The 22,479-nt window shown below is 45.5% G+C and overlaps 2 protein-coding genes across 3 annotated transcripts in view; one reads left to right on the top strand and one right to left on the bottom strand.

Annotated features, from left to right (window-relative positions):
* The window catches only part of IPMK (inositol polyphosphate multikinase), a 33,086-nt gene extending 12,962 nt beyond the window's left edge, over nucleotides 1-20,124 (bottom strand). For both annotated transcript variants that reach the window (XR_008205214.1, XM_052677598.1), the window contains exons 1-3: nucleotides 19,878-20,124; nucleotides 15,788-15,873; nucleotides 794-890 (exon numbers count right to left, since the gene is read on the bottom strand). Coding sequence is in view for 1 of the 2 variants with exons in the window: in XM_052677598.1 (XP_052533558.1) it covers nucleotides 794-890; nucleotides 15,788-15,873; nucleotides 19,878-20,124 (430 nt within the window). In the remaining variant the exon portion in view is untranslated. The remainder of the gene's footprint in view (nucleotides 1-793; nucleotides 891-15,787; nucleotides 15,874-19,877) is intronic.
* ANXA11 (annexin A11) overlaps nucleotides 1-22,479 on the top strand; it is a 751,397-nt gene that overhangs the window by 634,794 nt on the left and 94,124 nt on the right. The window lies entirely within an intron of this gene.

Here is a 22,479-nt window from a genome sequence, read left to right as displayed (position 1 = left end):
TGAATGCCTTGCTTTAGACCATCCCTTTTCTTTCTAGAGTCAGTTTATCAGACTCTGGCTCTGGTAAACTGACCAGACACAAACAGGCACCCAGCCCACCCCTCCAGCATGGTCCAGACCAAAGCAGCAGCTCTGGGGCCACAGAATCACAGAATCACAGAATCACCTGGGTTGGAAGGGACCTCAAGGATCATGTAGTTCCAACCCCCCTGCCTAGCAGGGCCACCAAACATCCACATTCAGATCAGGTTGCCCAGGACCCCGTCCAACCTGGCCTTGAACACATCCAAGGATGGGGCATCCACAACCTCCCTGGGCAGCCCGTTCCAGGGCCTAACCACTCTCCTTGTGAAGAACTTCCCCCTAACATCCAACCTAAATCTTTCCTCCTTCAACTTTGATCCATTTCCCCTAGTCCTGCTGTTGTCAGCCCTTCTGAAGAGTTTACTCCCCTCCTGGGTGTAGGTTCCCTTCAGGTATCACACAGCATCAGGTTCAGCTAATTAGGAAACGTGCCATGTGAACAGCCATGCCCCATCACTCTTGGCCCACAGGGATGATCCCAAACACCAAATCCAGCCAGAGGACTGCAAAGTGGAATGATCCCAAGGACCAAATCCAGCCAGGGGATTGCAAACTGGAATGGCCCTAAAGACCAAATCCAGCCAGAGGACTGCAAACTGGAACGCAGCGTAGGAAGGAGAGAAGCCTACAGAGCTTGTAACTGCCAAAAATCAGGCTCCAGAGGATTTTTCCAGGAGGTTTAGATTAACAGATAAAATTAGAACAGTACCATTTGGTGCAGTAGGTGGTGACCAGACACCGAAGTATTTTGGCAGATACTCCCGCAGCTCCAGAAGAACGCTGTCGCAACAGTCAGAGTCATAAACCTGAAATAAATTAGAGAAGGGGGGGGGCAGATAATGAGTTTATAACGTTCATTTTATACTTCCTGTTATCCCAGAATTACCATTTCTTACAGCCTTTGTTTTCCAAACTTTTAGGGTTTCTCTTTTGCCTTTAAAAAACAAACAAGATGAGAGTTATCAGTCTGAGATAAGCGAGCAGAATCCTTTCTTTCAGTTTTTTAAGTGGAAAAGATACATCAACTCTAAGAAAAACTCCAACGTGCTTGTTTTCATTTGCTTAACTTTTTACTTATTTACTTGTTTACAATTACTGTAGGAAAAACAACTGTGGGCTTAGCAGCTGCCTTCCTGAAAGAACTGTTTCGTCACCATTCAAATGCAGCTCTGGACACTGTTACAGAATTACTTCCACCAGCTCTCAGTGCTGTTGTTTGGAGGGTTTCAAACTCCTTCCCTGGACATTATTTTTACCCCACAGAAGGTCAGGTAACAGATACTGGAGATAGCCCAGAGCAGTTCTGACTAATGTGGTTTCCAGATGAACAGATCTGTACCCATACAAGTGCAGGCTGCAATATTATTATGGCACGTAGGAGCCATCCCTGTGCTGCTCCCTCTGCTCTGATGCTATCAGACTGGCGTCCCACCCTGCAACAGTTGCAACAGCAGCCCCCAGTTCTGCTCCCACTTCAGCATTCAATGGTGAAGGGTAGTTCTAACCACTGGAAGTGTGGTTAGAACGTGCTGTAAAGTCAGAAGCAATGCAAAACCAAGCGCCTGAACAGAGCGCTGCAGCATTGGCTCAGCTCATTACTTCACAACCAGAAGTTAGTCATGGTGGGGGAATACCGGGTGACAGAAGCAGTGCACATATCAGTATTAGAAATCTAAGGGTTTGCATTTTGACACTTCAGGGGGGGGGAAAGCCCCAGAGCTGTGCTCCTGTCACAGTTTTATCCCACACAGCCCCAGCCACCAGCACTGCTGCAGCATAACTCCAGGCGGAGCCTCACACAGCAGCAATACGCTAAAATTAGGCAATGCAGGTTAGTGCTAAATTTAGTTTTCAGCACAGAAACCTCAGGCAGGGCCAACTCCAACCAGCACCACGCTACAAACACAAGGTGCTGCACTCAGCATGCCTACAGGCTCTGCTGGCCCAGTGACCAGCCCGACTCGGAGTGCTGCCACACCACCAGCACCGCGCAGTGACCGGGCTGGCACAACCACACATACTCTGACTTACACTGAATCATCCAACGGCACCCATTGCTTGGACTGGAGGCCCAGGGGAGACCTTACTGCTCTCCATAATTACCTAAAGGGAGGTTGTAGTGAGCTGGGGGTTGGCCTCTTCTCTCATGTAACTGGTGATAGAACCAGAGGGAATGGCTTCAAGCTGTGCCAGGGGAGACTTCGGATGGATGTTAAGAAATATTACTTTTCAGAAAGGGTGGTCAGGCACTGGAATGGACTGCCCAGGGAGGTGGTGGAGTCACCGAGCCTGGGGGTGTTCAAGAAAAGACTGGATGTTGTGTTGAGGGATGTGGTTTAGTGAGAACTATCGGTGATGGGTGGATGGTTGCACTGGATGATCTTGTAGATCTTTTCCCACCCTGGTGATTCTGTGATTCTGTGACTGCCTCCTGGTGTCAGGCCCATCTCAGAGAACCTAAAGAGCAGGCAGAACCTCCAAAGCACACCAACACACACATTATGATACAGAGCACGGGCACACTATCACCACACCCTCTGACAGGCGCTATCTCAAGCGCACAGGCTGTGGGTTAACACAAGCTGGTATGCTGATATTCCTGTACATTAAGGCAGAAAACTTTGCTTGCCTCTGAGCTCAGCACTGCTGCTTCCCCTCAGTGACACAACACACCTTTGCTAAGTGTCAGGTGCTGCCAGCAGAAGACAGTGTTCTCCCCGGGAGATCACAGCATACCTCGCTCTTACCATCTTGAAGAGGCAAAGGAAGAAAACAATTGAGTTGAAGGAGAACAGCCCCAGACAGATGGCGATGCACAGCCCCAGCCAATACCACCTTTTCACAACAGCCACACTGATCCCATTTCTGGGTCAGGACTCCCAGCACAGAGCACAAAAGCAACTTCATGCCGTGCTTATTTTCAGACAACATCGCAAGCCCCACTTCTGCCCACTGCAGGAGCTCAGTGTGGCAGCAGCTCAGCCAGCTGATGGGGATTGCACTGCACCCAGCACTAATGCTCTTCTCCGAGATGAATTTAGGTACCACCAAGGCACAGTCCTGACAGGGAAACTGCACATAGATTTAGGACAGGACAAGAAAGAGGAAAGACTCCTGCTCCGAATTACTTTTTAATTCTCTCCCCAACAGCAGGGTTCAGTTACTAAAGACTGAACAAACAACTAACAGTATGCTCCTGGGCACTTCAAGCAGCAGGATATGATAAAGACTGCCAGACAACTGGGTGTAACTGCCCAAAGTCAAGGTCGAACAGAGGAAAAAGCTGCTATCTTCTAAATAGACCATCCTTAATACACCGATATCAAACATTTTTAAAGAAGGAAAACAGTAATTATTCCTTCAGTATCATCACTTCGGCATAACAGAATGAAGTATATAACCTCAGTCTCTCAAGAAGTTATCTTGCCCCCGGAAGCAGTAATAAACTCTCTTTATAAATTTGACATAACATACACAAAGCACTTATTTGACCTTAATATAGACCTCAATCTCAGCCCGTAATATATTTACATGTCAAACAGGAATAAGCACTCAGCTAATAAAGATCAGAGCAAGTCATTTAGCATGGGCAAAAGCAAGGAAAACAAGCCTTTCAGGAATTACACCTGATCTTGTGCAGGAGAAAAGAACTTCTGCTGATGAGAAAGGGCCTCAGACAGCAACAACGGGCATTTCTGCTCCCTGCACCCAATCCAGCAGCAAGCTGCACATTCACATGTCATTCAGAATGACAAACGTAAGTGGATTTATGACTACACAAGAAAAGAATCGTGCATCCCAGACTCCAGAAGGTATTGCTGCTGGCAGAGCTGAGAAACTTGTTGGAGAAGAAAGGCTTCCCACCCCAGGACAACCTTTAGAAGTGAACCACTGTACTTGTTTATATCAGCACTACTCCAACATTACTAGAAAAGCAGCTGCTGTTTTCTGAACATAAGAATGCCCGTTTCTTGAGCATACACTGATAAACATATGCTATTTGTTGCTTTACTGCACATAATATCTTCATCCAGCAGATCCAGAACTGCACAACTCTTCAGTGTCAGCTCAGCCAGGGTAGGTATCCCTCCTACACAGGCTACATTCTTTCAATAGCACAAACTGGAGACATAAAACGTAATCGCCTCTGGGCTAAAAAGCAAGTAAACAGGATGCTGACATTTGGAGGGCTCACAACATGACCATTACAAATTGCTGCAGCCAGCTCATAGCAAGAACGTGCCCCAGATACGTTCCATGGTGTTCAATAGTCCAATAGACACCATGAAGTCATAATTTCCAGCCACTCAGAATGTTTTAATTCTGAGGCAAATTCACCATCCCTTAACTTTTAATCCAAAGTACATTCTGTTTTGGTAAATCTGATCCAACAGATTCATCTGCTTTTTAATGCAAACAGGAGCTGCTTGGGAGAACGCGAATGTTCTTTTCCTTACTTAACACAGCAGCACGACATCGGCTCTTCTTTGTTTTGCAAAGACTGCTAATCACACAACTGGCTGAGGGAGGGCAGAACCAATGTTGAAATTCCAACAGGAAACGCCTTCTGACTGTACAGACCTGGCTCCAAGTGCCCAGGCAGAAAGACACCACCATGACAAAAACTCTGTTTCAGCGCAGTTTGCTTTAGACCGTGAAAGAATTGATTTAGAAAAGATTTATTTTTAAATGTGCATTTATTTTCAAGTCATTTGAACAGAAACCATGAAGTGAAAGCAGGCACATCAGTGTGACACAGCACCTTTTCTTCTTGCTCTCTGCCACCAGCTGTCCCAGAGGCAGCAGTGCTGCTGCCTGCAGAGCCCCAGGGTGCACACACAGCTCAGCTTCACAAGCAGTTTTTGAGGGCTCCCAGACAGCAGAGCAAAAGGAGTTAATGAGTCACATGCTCAAATTAGCAAGTGTAAGACTTACAGATGATAGAGCAGCCTTAATTCTGTCTCCCTATGTGTACGCATTAGAACACTAACTTTAATTACCTGAGTGCACACAGCATTTCCCTTCGGACTCCTGCATCACCCAGTTATACCAGGCGAGCACGAGGGCCAGAAAATTGAGGTTGAAACAGCAACTGTTAATTGAGCAATCCTTAACTGCATGGCTTCACAACTCAAAGCTCCCACTTCTTCAAAGTAGCAGCACCACACTTGGACTTGTATCTGCAGGATTTCTTTCCTTCACTACCACTGGATCTGAGCCAGCTCTGTTTATGTTCAAAAATTCTGATACCAGAATACCAAAAGTAAAGCATTTACAAATGCTGTTATGCTACATGCTATTATAGTGACTTGCTTATTTTACTATTCAAAATAGGGCTGTCCTATACATTATATTATAATTATTCACAGAAGATGCCTGAAGAAAGAAAATCAGGACATAAAACAAACCAGGACATATTTAAATTTCTACAATCTGACCACGCAAATGAATTTGCAAATAAGAACAGTGTACATCCACAACAATTACATTCTTCTCCTCACATTCAAGGAAAAAAAGAAAAGAGTTACAGACAGCAGTCAGCCACTTTAACTTCCACAAAATGAAGGCTATGAAAATGAGCTTTGAAATCTCCCCCAAAATATATTTATTTGGTGATGTTTGTCAAGCTGGCCATTTTCTAGCAATGCCAAAAAAGAATTAGTCATATTTTATCCACCTCCACATGTTTTACATAGTCAAAACTAGGCTGACCCTAGCAAGATGTGCAGCCTTGGGTACAGAATAATCTTCACAAGAAATGAAGCAAACCCTGACCAGTTTCTGAGGCTGCAGCAGAGCTTCAAACCTTCAGCAGGCAGCAGAAGCTGACAGGCACCAGTCAGACTCAATTCAGCAAAGCTGAACAAACCCCACAGCAGAGCCAAGACAAACAGCAGTGGATGCCACATGCAACAAGGTGCTCCAAACCCAAGGGAGGTGAACTGGGTGCAAACAGACTGCCTGGTCCCCTTTTCTTTCCAGTAAGCACTTCTCACAGAAGCAAGGCAAGAAAGGTTACTTCCCTCTTCACCAGACAGCAAACCTGCATCTTGTCTTTCAACTCACAAGATTCCTAGGCAATAAAAGATTAACAACAAAGCAAGATTAAATTATTTACTTTACCCCCCCCTGCACTCTTTGCATCTGCTGCAAGCCACCAACTGAGCACAGAATTGGGCAGTGGGCATCAGGACCTCTGCAATGAGAACTGCAAAATTAGAGGTTGTGTTTCCTCACAGACCTCTTGCAACAGAGCTGAGCTTCCCTCTGCCCTCTGAAGTTCAAAACTCCTTAACACAACTAGATGTTAAGTTCAATGTCTCTTGAGGAGGAGTTGCAGTCAACGAACTAGAGAGCTCTCTGAAGTCAGAGATAATTCTTCTTTCAGGACATGGTACTCAATTTCTCAAGCACTGTAACCAAACGCAGCTTTTGGCTTTATTTCACGCTCTTAAAGAAGATATCCAGGAAAGTAGAGATGGTTGTATTTGCATTAACATCATGAACATCTGGTAAGCTTTCTAAGTAGGTCAAGAGACTCTCACATTGAATATAGTTCAAAAATACGTAGCAAAATGCATATGAAGTTCACTACTCCAAAACCAGTTCATATACAACAGAGACTGGAACAGAATTCACACGTGGCACTCCCCACCAGAAGCTGAAATTAAAAAACAACAACAACAAACATTGCCTAGCTGATAATCTGATAAGGAAGTTTCAAATCTAACACACTAAATACTTCTCCCTCTGGGGAGGGACTTTTTACAAGGGCACGTAGCAACAGGATGAAGGGAAATGGTTTTAATCTGGAAGAGAGTAGATTTAGACTAGATATTAGGAAGAAATCCTTTATGTGAGGGTGGTGAGACACTGGAACAGGCTGCCCATGAGGCTGTGAATGCCCTCTTCCTGGAAGCACTCAAGGCCAGGCTGGATGGAGCGTGAGCAACCTGGTCTAGAGGGAGGTGTCCCTGCCTATAGCAGGGGGTTGGAACTACACGATCTTAAAGGACCCTTCCAACCCAAACCATTCTATGATTCTACAGTCCTACTCAACATTTACTATTTGCCCAACAGCACTGTAGTGATGCTGTTCTGGAGTTACTCACTGCAGCAACACAAGCCACCAGCAGCCAGAGAAATCCAGCAAATCTTAAGGCCAGTCAGCCCCTCAGCTAATTCAGACTTCCTTTGAAGGAGGCTGGTACAAGCAGTTTCTCATCTATCTTTACAGCTATTACAACTCTGTTACTGCAACACATGAAGCAGCACAACATGATTACTGCTTTGTGTATTAAGGGAAGATACAGACCTGGTGAGAAACCAAGACCTTAAGGCATCTAAATGCTGCTAGGTGCAAAACCAAGCTGAAACGACGGTAGCGAGAGGCTTTGCTCCAAGATTTTTTTTGGAGTAAATCCAACTACTTAATGAGTTTATCACTGGGAGTACTGAAACAAAAGTAAAATGATAGAACAGGACTAAAAGGAAAAAAAGCCAGCATCACTGCCCTGCTTTCTGTGAACACTACCAAGCATCACCCTTTGTTTCTGAAAAGCAGTCTGATCATAGCTGAACAGCCACGCTAGGCAGTGACAGATAACTAGGGGTGGGAGGAACCCCGGAGCAGTTACATAGGCAAAATTTAATTTTGCATTTCAAAGAGACAGAAAGGGAAGACAAGTCCTGACAGTCATAAGTTGGATTTCTCTAACACTGCAAGAGGCAGCCCTTGCAAAGAGCTTACAGTAGCACTGCCCTGAAGGTGAAGCTTCACAATGGGTTAAACCAAATCAGGCCTGGGCTGCCACAACCCCAGAATCATTTTCATCCCATCCCTATAGCAGCATTTGGAGTCCCACACACTTCTGCCCTATGCGAAACTGGAAGTTAGAGAACCAGCCCACGTGCTCCTTTCACTCATCTGCTGGATGAGCTCATCAGCTGCTTCCCCAGCCTCCAAACAAACCCCTGCTCACCACTGGCAAGAAAGGAAAGAAGCAGCGCTGCACCTGAGACAGAACACAACAGGAAGGGGGAGATAAAACAAAAAAAAAAAAACAGTAATAACAGCATTTAAAAACCCCAGCAAGCCTTCCAGCATAGTCTGTTACAGTAAGGCAGAGGGAAAACAAAATCCAGGTACATGGTGAGCCAAGTAATTCACTTTGCTCTGTCTTCAAGAAGAAGGGCTCTGTTCATCATAAATGAATTGAAACTTCTCTGAAATATTTCATTAAGTCTGAAAAAGTTCCTGCTTGCACAGCCCCCTAGCACAGCAAGAACATCATACTGCAACTTAACCCAATTTAATATCCTGTGGATATGCACATTAAACCATACTTTGTTGCTTCATTTCCAGCATTATCTACTCTCTGCAGAAATCTCCCTTAAAATCAAGTTGATGAGAGAACAGGACTTATTTTCCTGCTTGCTCACGCTGCATGGACTGCAGACTACTTGGTCTGTTACTAACTCCACCCAGTAGTGCCTTGCTAGCATCAAATTGCAATAATGGCCTCTTACTGTCTCCCCTTATGAGTCTTTCTTAGATTTATTAAAGGGAATTGTAGATTATTGCGTGACACACAATGTACAAGGAGTACAAAGAACAGATGCTCAGCAGACTCTCCTGGGTTCATTTTCTACTGCAGAGCATGTCCCTCCCGGACTTGTTTTTGCTTCAGGGTCCAAGACTCACAAAAGTTTGTCACACTTAGTAATTCTTACTGTCCTAGTATAGGAGGCTAGGAGTGATCTGAAATACAAAAAATCCGAGAGCTCATAAGATAGTGGGAGGAACTCAGGAGACTCTCTGTGCTCATCCTTTGTTCTCCTTTATTTGTTGTTATTTAGAAAACAAACAAATACAAGTGGCAGGTAGTTCATAATTTGGTCAAAAAGTCATTTCCTTCTCATTAGGTCAAGAGTACTGCATGTCCTTCCTCTTACCACAATGCCACTGCCTAGGCTCATGGTTTCAAGTGCAGAAGAGATGGACACAGTCAGGTCAGTTTCACACACTGGCTGGGAAACCTAAATTTGCTTATATCCCCAACAAAACAGAATGCCTCCAGGACAGCTTCACAGCTGGAGATGATGCCAAAGGCAGAAAGGGAGTGTATCAGAACATGTCCACTATATTTGCAAGTAGCTAATTTGTAATACTCCAGTATTACAAATCACCTCTTCAAAAGACACAGAAGACCCAAATGAGGCCAAGGATAACAGCTCAGGATACTGAGCTTCAGCTCTAAATGCAATAATGAAAGGTTTGAGCAAGGCACTGTGTCGCTCAAATGCAACATTAAGAGAACTGTGCATGCTATTTCTTGAAGCTTTGTCCATACAGAACTTGCAACCAGAACCTTAGCTGGAGACTCGATCACAGGATAAGGATATTTTAGTACACAATAGCTGCACTACAGCCATCACCCACTCCTTTTTCAGTCAAGAGTTATCATCTGAATCAAGACTATAAAACCAGTTAGCTGAGTTTACAAAACAGGGTAATTCATCCTGAAGCAAGGCATAGTTTCCCTCCCCGATCCCCGTCATCTTCTGTCACTAGCAGAGAACAGTTTACAGAACACAGGCTGCCTTATCATGATTTGTGCTAGATAGGCTGGAAGAAGGCTGAGCATTATGAGTCAGTTCTTGCAACTCTGTGCAAAAGCTTCCAGGCCAAAACACATCTTTCAGGCTGCTGGCTTGACTTTATGCCATGGAGGGGGAGGGAAGTTGCTAGAAGTCTTCTGCACTGCCTGAAGCTGCGTGAATGCTAATTAAAATTAGGCAATGAAAAAGGAAAAGAAAAAAAAAAAGAAAAAAAAAACAAACACAAAGCATCAAGCTGCAATGAAGAGCTCTATCAGGTTATTGAGAATTAAATAAGGATAAGACTATTGATGGTGGCCCGAACGCGCAAAATTCCTGCTTCTCCTTCTCTGTAACCACAAGAGCATGAGGAATATTCAGGCACTCGCTAATTCTCTAACACTCACGCATTATCCTCTGCTCACAAACTCAGACTAACAGTTACAAGGGAGACAAAAAAGCTGCACAAACAGTATCAATTCTTCCTTGTGTCTAGGCTGTAAAAATGAGTTACTAAGTTCTTTAGAGGAAAGAGCACACAAAGACAGGTCATCACCCTATTGAAAGTTACACTATAATGCACCCAACAAAAGTTCACAATAACAATTGTGCAGGCAACCATGAAACCATGACTTCCTAGCTTTCAAGCGCCCGACTCTAACATAAACTTCTGTTACATGTTGGAGTTATTTGCGTCTCTTACATCCTGGCTTTGTTTTCAAGACATGTAACAAGAGTGAAAAACAATTTCTATTATCTACAGTGGTAAATGCTTCCTTGCATTCACATTATATGACAGCAGGGCTTGAACTCTGAACTTCCAGACAACTGCCAGAGCAGTTAGCAGAGTCTTGAACTAGCAATGGGATGAAGATCTGTTCTCCAGAAGGGCCAGATAACCGCTGCAATTACCTTTTCTCAACTCTACATGGGGTCAATCAGCTCTCAGTTCCCAGTCAATCAGGTAGAGGTAAAGAGGCGACCGGATTGGAGCTGGGAAAAGGAGAGCCCAGCCTGCCTTTTACTCCAATCCCCCAAAATCACAGACGTGACCTCTGGGACAACAGCATGTGAGAATTAGGGTAGGACTTGCCTTACCACAGCCTTGGAAACATATGTAATGTAGGTAATGTTATATGGAGCCATTATGTGGCAACATCACAAGCACCTGCTATGACAATTCTGACATGCATCTGCTAGCAAAGAGGAAAAAGAATGTTAACTGTTGGAAGTTGTCCAAGCTGCAAGAACTTTATCAGATAGGACAGTTTTCAAAAAGCAGAATAAGGGGAGGAAGGTATACTTCTTGAACCCCAAGCACCATGTAGTTATTGTAGGAGAGCAAAAGGGCACTTCAAATAAAAGTTTATGGGCACATTTATTGATCCGTTGACTATAAAACCCTTGTTTATTAGCTAGTCAGTTACCAACCTTTAAAACTTCAGTACACCACGTTCAAAGCAGGTACACATGGTAACAGAGGTCTATGGCCAAATGAAGCCAATGTCAGAAATCAGACTGAAGGAGCTCTCACTTTAAATCGCCCAGCAACCTTCCTTTGTCCTGTTGCATGCAAGAAGAGAAGCTCTCCATCTCATACTGCTAAACACAGAGCTTCTAGGAAAGCGTAGCTGGGAAGCTAGCTTCAACAACTGTAAATTCTCTTCCTCAGCTTTAAATATTTGCTGTCCAAGATCTATCCTTGTGGGCCTACAGAAGCAGCTGCCCTATTTAAAGCACGACATTCCAGCTTCCTCCCCCTCTTCACGGCACCAACGGGACAGCGGATTCTATAGAGCTACATTCTTGATGTGACAAATGAATAAAAACCCTCTACTGAACATGATAGCTCTTAAATAGTAGAGGATAGTTATGTTAGCACACAGTGCTCTTGGGTACAGTCTGGCACTTTGAAACAAGAGCTGTGTTCCGAGCAGAGCACAAAGATTTCACCTCACCCAGAGACTGTGTTGACCTTTCCCAAGCACACTTGGTTCACAGATCCCAACTCACCTGCCTGAAGGGATGCAGTCAGAGGTTCAACAGGCTTCTTCCCTTCCCTCTGCTAACACTGCTGAATTAAATCAGACTGTTTCAGCACGTACACATGCACTGCCATAAAGCAGGTTGAATTAAAATACTGAAATAGACTGAGAAGTAGCCTGCTTTTATGGATTCCCAGGTACGCACGTGTAGGCAGTCAGCACGATCACACGGTGCCTTGCAGCAATTCACTTTCTTTCCTGGAAACAGGTCACCACTACATCATCTATTAGGATGAATTTTCAAGCACCACTGTGTTTCTGCCTCCACATCTGTGTGCTGCAGCCTCCCAAAACTCCTATAAAAGCAGTCCTTTGCAGCACCTCTAACTACACCTCCTCAGCAAGCAGTCTACATTAGACGGAAACAACCCATCGTCTGTGCAGACACTCCTCAAAAAAACTGCAACCACTCTCTTAAAATTACTTCTTGCTCGTGTCTACAGAAAACAAAGTATTTGGTGGCTATTCAAGGCTTAAAAAAAAATAAATTCAATCAATTCTTTAACCAGGTAATGGTACTAGAAGACTTGCTAAAACACTAAGTGGCTATGCAGCATACTAAGTTCACACCCTCAGGTACAGGAAGGGAGTTTGCAGGAGCAAAAACAGATGTTATTAATCTGATAATTATTGATATTTACAGAATTCAATACAAAGTGGCCATTACTACTGGAAAATCAAGCTCCAATGATAAGTTAAGCTTACTATATTTATCAAATTATTAGCAACAGCTACAAACAGCTTTTTACTCTCATTTTATCACAAGAGCAACTCATGATGATAAACTTGTTATAGTCTATTTTTCCCCTACCTCACAACACAGAATTAATTACATTTTTTTTTATTATAAGGGTGGCAAAGCATTGATACAGGCTGCCCAGAGAAGTGGTGTCCCTGCAGAGGGATCAGGCTGGATGAGGCTCTGAGCTCCTGATGGAGCTGTGGGTGTACCTGTTTACTGCAGGGAGTTGGACCGGACGGCCTTTCAGGGTCCCTTCCAAATGTAACCATTCTATGATTCTGTGATTTCCCCATCAGTAGAGAACGTCTGTATTCCTCTAATAGAGGAAAAAATTGGTATATTTGATCAAATAACCTTCTAAGGAAGAAGAACAGTATTTACATTTACATTTTTCTCTTTTTTTTTTTTTTTTTTTTTCCCCTCCTCCCTCATCTTTTTTTTAACTGCCGAACTGAAAACATCAGGGAAACAGAAGGATAAACTAATGGCAGTAGTAATGAGTAGGGATTATTAGAGATTCTCCAGTTTTCCACTCTGACAGAGACAGATTCTTCCAATGCCATCCACTTCTGAGCAGGCTGCCATAAGCATCATAGATTCAGATCACTATTAGCATTCTGCACCGCAGCATTTTGCTGAAGTTTCCCGTAGCTCAAGCACACAATACTGCAGGGAGCTCGTTCTGTTGGGCTGTACCGGCTAGCACTCCGCTCTGTGCTCAGAAGACAATATCCCTCACGTGCCCAACAGGAACAAACTCCTGGTGTTTTGCTGATGCAGGCAGCATCATCTTGCTGCATGAACTGCAACGGTTCCCAATGGCTCCAGATGAGGTGGTTTGCTTTACCTACAAGTGAAGAAGGGCTTCTTTCTGGCCCAGGTAACTGATCACATCAATACAGAGAAAATAGTTAAATGCACCTATGAAGCCATAGGTGCTGAAGTGAAAAGATAGCATGATTAACCTGCATACAGTCAGAGGGAACTTTCTGGTGTGATGTTACCAACAGACTCGCCGTCTAGTCCTGGTGAAGTGACAGTCTGGTCTTTTGGTTCACACACCTCATGGTACAATAGATACAAGTAATGAAGGCTCCAGCAGAGAAGACCTGAGGAACAACTTTCAGCTCTGCCCTCACAGAACACATCAACTCCCCCATCCCAGCAGGCTTTAAACAATCTAGAAAGATTTTGCCCTCCAACTTGACACTATTTCTATTCCACCTGCTTCCAGAAGATAACCTCAACGTAAATTTATCTAGAAGCGCTCTTGTTTCATTTCTGCACTGCTTCTCACTACCTTCTCTACCTGACTGCCTTGCAAACAACTCCTTGTCTCAAAGAGTGGTAAAATTTTCCTTCCCCCATTCTCTGGAGGCTCATTAGCCTATCCCAGGGTAATCAAGTCTCCTCACAGACCAGAAGTGCAGTGAGCTAAGTCACCAAAATGGGGCAGTCCTGCTGCTGTTCTTACTGCTTATAAGCTTAACTGACAGAAAACTTCCAAACAAGTCAACAAGTATTCATCCACATCTGGAAAGCACCAGCACAGCGTAAGATAAATGGCTTAACAGGAAGAAAAGCCTTTCCCTCTCAGCAGCAATAAACTATTGTATCAACACAAGCTGAATGCAAGACTGCATACCTTACACTGAAACCCACAACCTGCAGTAACCCTCATCTCGTTAGAAATATATGGAGTGCTTAGGTATCTACACTTGGCACCATGTGGTACTAGCCTGAGAGCAAACATGAAAGCAATTAATCATTGAGGAGCTGGAAATCCCTAAGATCTTTCTCCTGTACTTTCACCTATACAGCACTCTTTCCTTTCTCTCCTTCCCTTTCCCACAGAATGGCATCCTAGTCCTTGCACAAGCAATCGTGCACACAGCCTTTCCTCTCCCCATCATTCCTCAAGAATTGCCCCTTTTCTAGATGGCTCACAAATAAAAAACATTCAGTGTCAGAAGTGACACGGCAAGGCTCCAGAAGAGAAACTCTCAGTAGCATTAAGACCCGATTCCTTCCCCTACAACAGGCTCTAGTAACAACAGCACTCTTACTTCAAGTTTTTGTTAAGTGTCTTGCTCACAGCTTGTCACTTGATCTAAGCAACAGGCAAGGAACAAAGCTTGTGCTGAGAGAGGTTAACATCTAAGTCATGGTCAAGCTTACTGCTCTTGCTCTCTGGCTTTAGATAACAATAGTACTTGAGGATTCCACAGATTAGTAACCATCCTGGCACTCAGAGGCATCTGTTTAAGCTTTCTTCTTCTACTCAAGAGTTGCCATTCAACCTGGATTGTATGATTCTCAACCTGACCTAAATGAGAGTCACCAGGAAACCTCAGAGAAATATTTACTTCTAGGCGTAACTGGCTCCCGCTGAGCTCCTTACTAACTCAAGAGCTGCTGTTTTGTCTAACAGTCCTATCTGGGGAATTATCAAGTAACACTACTATGCAAACACACCGTTAGCTTACAGTATGTAGCTCAGCCAGTATTATGTGAGATATTTCCACAAAACACATAACATCTTCAGTAGCTTACATCAATAACCTTCCAAAAAAACAAAAAAAAAAAAAACCAAAAAAAACAAACCACAGAACAAAAAGAGAGTCTCAAGGCTCCTCTTTCATCTTGCATGAAGATTTCTGCAGTTATTTGTACATGTAAAAAAGGATGACATACCAAGATAATAATAAAAAAACATGATAAACTGCAGTGGGCAGATGGCTGGTAAGGAAACAAGATCGTAAAAACAGTTCACCTGCAAGTAAGATAACCAGCAACAGCTTTCCTGGTGTGTGCTATCCAAGTTACTGATAAAGCCAAGTGAAGATGAGCAACAGACTTGGTTCACAAGGAAAATACAACAAACTGAAGTTGAAGCAGTTGGAGAATTGCTCTTTTTATTGACATTTTAAAGGAACTGGGTTTTAACATGGTGAACAGGCAATACTTAAAGCAATAAAACCAGACTGGATGGGCAGGTAAAAGACTAGATTTTAGATGCAACCAAATCCAAGACAGTCAGCAACATGAGAAAGAAAACAATGGGATCCCACACACAACTCCTTATTCACAGATGAAGATCACACGAGGTTTTTTAATCAAGTCTCGGATATTATGAAAACTCTGATGTCCCATGAGCAAATAAGCACAGGGACATAGATTGAAAGGACAAAGTTCTAGACAGCATAGACACTGTGACAAGATGTACCATTCAGATATTCAGATTACACTTCTACAACAGCAGCAACAAAATAGACTCAACATGAAGAACAGCCACCTCAACCAGGTGGACCCTCACCTTGTTGTAGAACTCCTGCTCTCTGGGACCTCGAGGTGGGGGCTGCAGCTGCTTCAGAACAGTCCCATCTGGATGCTGCAGTATACCTAGAAGAGAAGCACTTCCTTTAGGGACAGGTTTTAAGAGAGAGAGCTTTCATTTCTTTCAGAAATGGCAAACGCAGATCACAGACAGCCTATTTGTTCAGTTGTACTGTATTCAGTAGAGAACAGCACAGTAGAGAAAAAATTGGCAGCTCCCACACAAAGCCCTTAGCAGAGGTTTGCTGCATTCCTCTTTTTCTAGCCATCAGATGACTTTCCGCATCTAACTCTGCTCAAGGCCAACACAGTAACAGGGAACTGACATGAACAGTTCCACCCAAAAAAAACATTCAGTTGACTATGGAAGATTATACAGACACTCCCTTTTTAAATAACTGATAAGTTCCTTTTCCAGCAACACTTAGAAGTTAAAGGAGCTGGTACTAAGTTTAACACATTTCTCACAAGCTTACACTACATGGCCCATAGACATATTTCTATACAAGCAGCATTGAAAGAGCACTTCTACCTTAATGGAAGTAACATCCCTGTAGCACTTCACACTAGCTAGATACTACTGTTTCTATCAACCATACTTAGACCACAACATTGAGAGCTTCCAGGCAACCATTTTCTTCACGACCCCAAAGAAGTACAACATCCTCCCCAGCCAGCCTTGGCCACTCTGCTGCATAAGAAACTCAGTATTGGAAGAGACGGACAACACTGGAGAAAAGCAATTGCATCTCCGTGAAACATTCTAAGTTTCAGCATCACGAGGCACAGGGGAAAACGAAAATCCACTTCTGGAATAGAAATTTCCTCCTTGGATTTAACCATAGCTTTTCATAGAGTAATTTATTTTGTTTAAAAGGAAGATAAATATACGTCAACTGTATCCAAAATAAGTTTTGTCTCCAGCTTACCACTGGAGAGGAGAAGCAGCACAACAAGCCAGGCACTTCATGCCCCCAAAAACAGTTTGCACTTGTAACAGCAATTGTTTTCACCTTTTGGAAAGCATAATATCTGAATGGCCTCTGTTGTGCAGTCTTGCAAACAAAACAAGATCTGCAGAGCTCCAGATACTTACTGTAAAACAACCACAACGTACAGAAGTTGTTCATTAGTTGGCTAAGCCAACCGACAGAGTGGTTTTAAGAATTTGTGTAGAATGACACTCAAGTCGCTTGCCAAAAGCTGGGCTTTGTACTGTTTTTTCAGTTCTGGAAACCATACAACACTGTCACATCTTCAAGACACAACAGCTTCACCCTGCACCCTTCCACATGTGCCAGAAAGCACTTAGCAAAGTGCACAAAGTTTCTGCATGACATGACATGTTTTGAATGAGTTACTTAAAATCACAGTGCTAAAAAAGGTTTTATAACACACCTCAAACATTAGCACTAGTGATAAGACAAGGCAGAAAGACCAGGCAAATGTTTCTAGAAGTAGAACCCCTACACTGCCCTATTGGCAAAGAGAAACCCGTACTCTGAAGACAAATCAGTCTAAGTACTTTCCACCAGAACACTGTGCTTTGGATCCAGGTGGATGACAAGAGATTAATGTAACATGATGTTGGCTGAAGTCCCCTCGTACTCTGGATTTCTTGACAGAATAGAGCTCCTTCCCTGCATCTGCAAGAGAGACATGCTGGAAATCAAAAACTCATCTTTCAGCACCCCCCTCAAAATCCAAAACTTCTCCTGATCTACAACAAGAGATACCACCACCTGCAGATCATGGTAACATAAGCACACCGGTTGTGGCTCCACCTGTTTTGCACATATGCACTCTAAAAGGTAGCTTATCTCATCAGCTCCTGCCTCTTTCTTCCTGCCTATGGAATAAAGCCACAGCCCAAAGCCCGGTAGCTTAGGTACTACAGGATTTGCTCTCTTTGGAGAAGGCAGTATTGAACAGTGCGTTCAGCCACAAGTCACTCCTAATGCCCAAAAGCCTGATACATGTGGTGCTGGGAGGATGCTGGAGCCCTTCTTTTGCACAGCAATGACAGTTACAGCCACAGAAAGTAAATGGAAAAGGGAAAGGTTATTAGAAAGGGAGAGAACTGATGGCTGAGACTTTTTAAGGTGTACTTCAACAAACAAACAAACTAACAACAAATAAACACTGTGGATACCTTTAAGTCCTCCATATGTTTGTATGTGGGGACAGTAGGGAAGTCAACCACAGAGAACAACAGTGACACACAGGAAGAAGCTTGGCAAAAGAAGGAAGGCTCCGAGTTTCAACCAGCGAACAGTTCAAAGACAACTGACAGGGGTACATCCTTCAAGGCACATCTGCCATGTTTTGTAGTAACAGAGGTATACAAATGAAGAGGAGTACTGGTTTTATATTTTTCATTTTTTAAAATGGTGAAGTTTTAATGGGGTAGGAAACAGCAGAACAGAGAACTGTAGGAAGGGCAACTACTGTAGGAAAAGACAAAAAAAAAAGTAACGGAGAAGGTACAACACACACTGGTCTCCTTACACAGGCTCTCAATCATCACAGATTCCAGTGCACAGATCACGGCCCAGATCATTGTGGCCCTGCATGTGGTAGGGAAACTAGACACACATGATCCTTGAGGTCCGTTCCAACCCAGGCCATTCTGTGATCATCTGTGCTGTTCCTTGTCAGTGCTATCAGTAACTACAGATACCCACACATCTGGCCACTAGCTTCATAACAAAGACACTATGGGAGCAGTACTGTGGAATTATATATGACCCTGTATCTTTAGCATCTTGACTGCCTGTACTCCTACAAACATCATCTGTGAAGACATAGAATGAGAAGATTTGGTTACAAAAATAAGAGGGTTGTGCATATCACAGAGCAGCTTTGATCTTCACTAAAACATGAAACTCAAGTTCCTAAGGTGAGATCAGTGGGGGTAGTACCCCTGCAAGGAAATGTGAGCCCAGCTCTTAGGCTGTGGCTTTATCTGATTCATTTGAGCTGTGCCCACAGTATAGTTACCACACCACCCAGGCGACAGCAGTGATAAGAAGTGACGTGCCTAAGGTGAGTCCTTTTTGCCCGACCCCACCCCACACTACAGAATACAATAAGTGAAGCAGATGTACAGGAACCTCTGTACCCCCTTGACATCTATTGCAGAAGAAGCAGGGGACGAGAATTACCTAGCTGTGCAAATTACTGGATGTGCCTTGAGCATAAGCTGCAGATAAGGCCAGCTCACGGTGCCATCAGTGCTGCAATTCCACCCAATGACAGCAAAGGGCCGGAAAGTTCAGCACTTGGCCTGCTCTGCTTCTACGGGCAGGGTTCAGAGACAGCCTAACAGCGTGTTCCCCTTACAGCTGTTTTCAAAGGTCACCCTGGAAGCTGAATGGACGTGTAGCGCATACTCCACTCCAAAGTGGCTCAAAGGCAGGAGTTATACCCGACGTGATGTCTGGGAAGGGTGAGAGCACCCTTTGACAATGCTGGCTCTGCACAGACCGCTGCCTCTGCTGAAAAGAACCTTTATCGGAAGGGCCAGCGCCTCTGAAATCAGAATGAAAATCAAGAGCCAGTGGAAATATGCTTCAGTAAACACTATATCATCACAGCATCTGTACCACTGTTGGTACAGCTGCTCTGGGTTTGCTCACAGTACCGAGTCGGTAAGCACCTCACAAGTCGTCCCTTTCCACCTGAACTCACACACACGTTCGCAGAGCAGCGCTTGGAAGCAGCTCAGCCACTCTGGACACGCTCCGGCCCGGAGGCCGCCTGCGGCCGCCGTTCGCATCTAGCAGGCCTGCAGCATGTCTCCCCTCGCTTCCACCTGTTAAGGCATCAGCTCAACGCGAGCCGAACCACGGCCGCCAGGAGCCCGCCGGCTCTGCAGAACGACCAGAAGAGCGGGGAACCAGCCCGGCGCCCCACCGGAGGCAGCAGCGCCTGCACCCCGCGGCCCGACCGCCCCGCCGCCGTTACGTAACCGCGCGCAGCACCGACCCCGAGATGCCGCGCCGCTCCCGGCCGCAGGTGGGCACCGACGCGAGGAGAACGGCGGCCCACCGCCCCCCGGCCCCGCTCACCGCCTTTATCCTTGCCGTACATGTGCCCGGCCACCTGGTGCGACAGCGGCACGCAGCCGTTCAGACCCCGCCGCCGGCCCCCCGCCGCCGCCGGCAGCACGGCCACCGCGGGGCTCGGGGCGGCGCCTCCCGCCTGCTGGGCCGCGGCCTCCTCCGCCTCGCCGCGCCCGCCGCCCGCGCAGCGCCCGCACCCGCCCTCGGGGTGCCCGGCCGCGGACGGCGCCGGCCGCGGGGGCTCCGTGGCCATTTCCCGAGGGGGAGGCGAGCGGCCGCGGGGTTGCGGCGGCCGGGGCTCAGCGGGCGTCGCGTGTCGGGGCGCGAGCGGCGAGGGCCCGCGGCTCCATCGCCCCGCTCCGCTCCGCGCCGGCCGCGCCGAGCCGTGCCGCCCACCCCGGCGCTGAGGCAGCGACTGGCGGCGGCGCCGCCCCGCTCCGCCCCGCGCCGCTCCGCCTCCACCCAGAGGAGCGCCGGGGGCCGCCAGGGGTCGCCGCCGCGAGGGGAAGGCCGCCGTCCGTGCTGCAGCCCCGCCTCAACGGCTCTCCGAGCAGAAACGCGCCGCAGAGCCCTCTCTGGATCGTGCTGCTGACTAGGTTGCCTCTCAAAGCTTGTTTTCGATGGGCCCACGGAGCTCCAGGCAAACCGAAGCACGCAGATGGCATCGTGCCTCTCAAGTGGATGAGAACCTTTAAAATGGCTTGGAGAACTCAGGCTCGAGGCACAGATAAAGGTTTAATCTCCATTCTGAACGTTACCCCCGTGGGTAGATGCAGCCCTGAGCCCAAGGCTTTACTGAGCGTCTCTCACCGGTGCTTACATCAACTGTTTGCCACCCTGTCAGTCCTGATGTTCCTTTTTGCCATTTGTTTCCTTTATAAATGGTATTGAACTTCACAAATATTATGCTTGCACTTTTGCCAGTGTTTAGTATTAGTAGGACACGGGAGTAGGAAAACAAGGCCAGAGATACAAAGCAGATGAATGTCATTCCTACTGGTCTTATCCAAACTGATGCACAGAGGATCGGCACTGACATTTAGAGAAGGGGCGGTGTGCTGAGCTCAGGTAGCACACGCCACATCTTTCCCATCACATAGCTGGGAGATGTGGCAGGGGACTGGGAGAGCTTGCTGGAGGACTGGGGGATCTGCTGAGGAAGTTCGAGTATCAGAGGAACAGGAAGGTCACAGTGGAAGTGAGAGTGCTGAAGTAAGCTGACAGAGAGGAAGGAGGATGGAGTGTCAATGTGTGAAAGTCAAGCTTCATCAGCCCCTGTTTCACTGTCTTCATTGGCCAAAAAAGCAAGGTCCTTTCTGATGCAACAAGACACAGGAAAGTTATGCTTCTCTCTCATCACTCAGTAGCATCCAGCTTTTAAGATCAGGAGTCAGACAGCTGCAAGGGCAAGCTCCCAGCTTTGTTTCCCCAGCATCGGATTTTCTCAGGGGGATGCAGAGGGAGGAGAGAAACACCTGCTGCAGCTTGGTCAGCCCTTGCACAGAAAGAAATGTACTGATGGACACTGTGAAAAAAAAGGCACAAGTGGTTGGTGTCTGACAGGAAGAACAGCCCTGGCGATGGCTGCAGCAGCTGCCATAAGGCTCAGATGTTGACTTGAGCCTCCGGAAAGATCTCCCTTGCTGAACAAGATGCTTTGGCTGATCTGGATCTCAATGCAGAGAGAAAAAACACATCTGGCAATTTCAGACTTCTGGTGGTGCCCATCTAAGAGTGTGATCTACATGAGCTTGAAGTCTTAGTGGGAAAAAACAAAAAGTAGCATTAAAAGGTTAAAAAATTGGAATTGCAAGGCTCTTCAGAAATCAAGTCCTGAATGAACACCTTCTGCATATCCTTGGAGCTAAGAGAAGTGGTGCTGGAGGGGATGAAAGACATACAAAAGCATGAGTAATTGGAATAAGTAAACACTGACTAGTTCATTTTTCCTGGTGTTTGCTTTAGTCAGATTTGTGCATATAGAAAAGTGACGTGGGACTGAGCTCACTCATTCCACCCTCACACTTCAGCACATGGAGTTTGCTAATCTAATCTGGAAGCTTATCCTAAAATAAAACAAGTAATCAAGAGAGTATCAGAAAAGGGAAATAACAAACTAGTTCACAAAGCACGATTTCTGTAACAGCTTGCCCTAAAAGCTGAACCTACAGCAAGATTCCCAGGGAATCTTTTCAGCTCAGGGCTCTGCAATTGCACTCAAAGAGAAAACAAAACGTGGGCAGGAGATTAGGAATCTACCAGCAACCAAATGCATGTGGCATAAAGTACGCTTAATTCTGGACTGTTCTCCTCTTTTGCTGGACAACAATCTTACCTCACTCGGCCAGGTGAAATGTACATACCAATAACGTTTAGAAAACATTACACATGCGTTGATTTTGCACAAGCTGCTGTGCACTGCAAGAGGGTCTGTAGATTGCAAAGCTCCCCCAAACTGTGTAAGGAGGAGCACAGAACTGCTTCCTGCTGAAATAAAGCCCTTCAGAACAGCTAGTTAATAACTAACCGCAAGATGCATGGTAGGTTAGTACAGGAAATAAGCTCATTCTCCGTGGAAGAGCAGGGGGACATGAAGTAAACAGATTGA

The sequence above is a fragment of the Tympanuchus pallidicinctus genome, unplaced genomic scaffold (genome assembly GCF_026119805.1).
Source record: "Tympanuchus pallidicinctus isolate F22 unplaced genomic scaffold, pur_lepc_1.0 scaffold16, whole genome shotgun sequence".
Lineage (NCBI taxonomy): Eukaryota > Metazoa > Chordata > Aves > Galliformes > Phasianidae > Tympanuchus > Tympanuchus pallidicinctus.
Note: the sequence above shows the minus strand (reverse complement) of the source record. Positions and strands in the feature narration are given on the sequence as shown.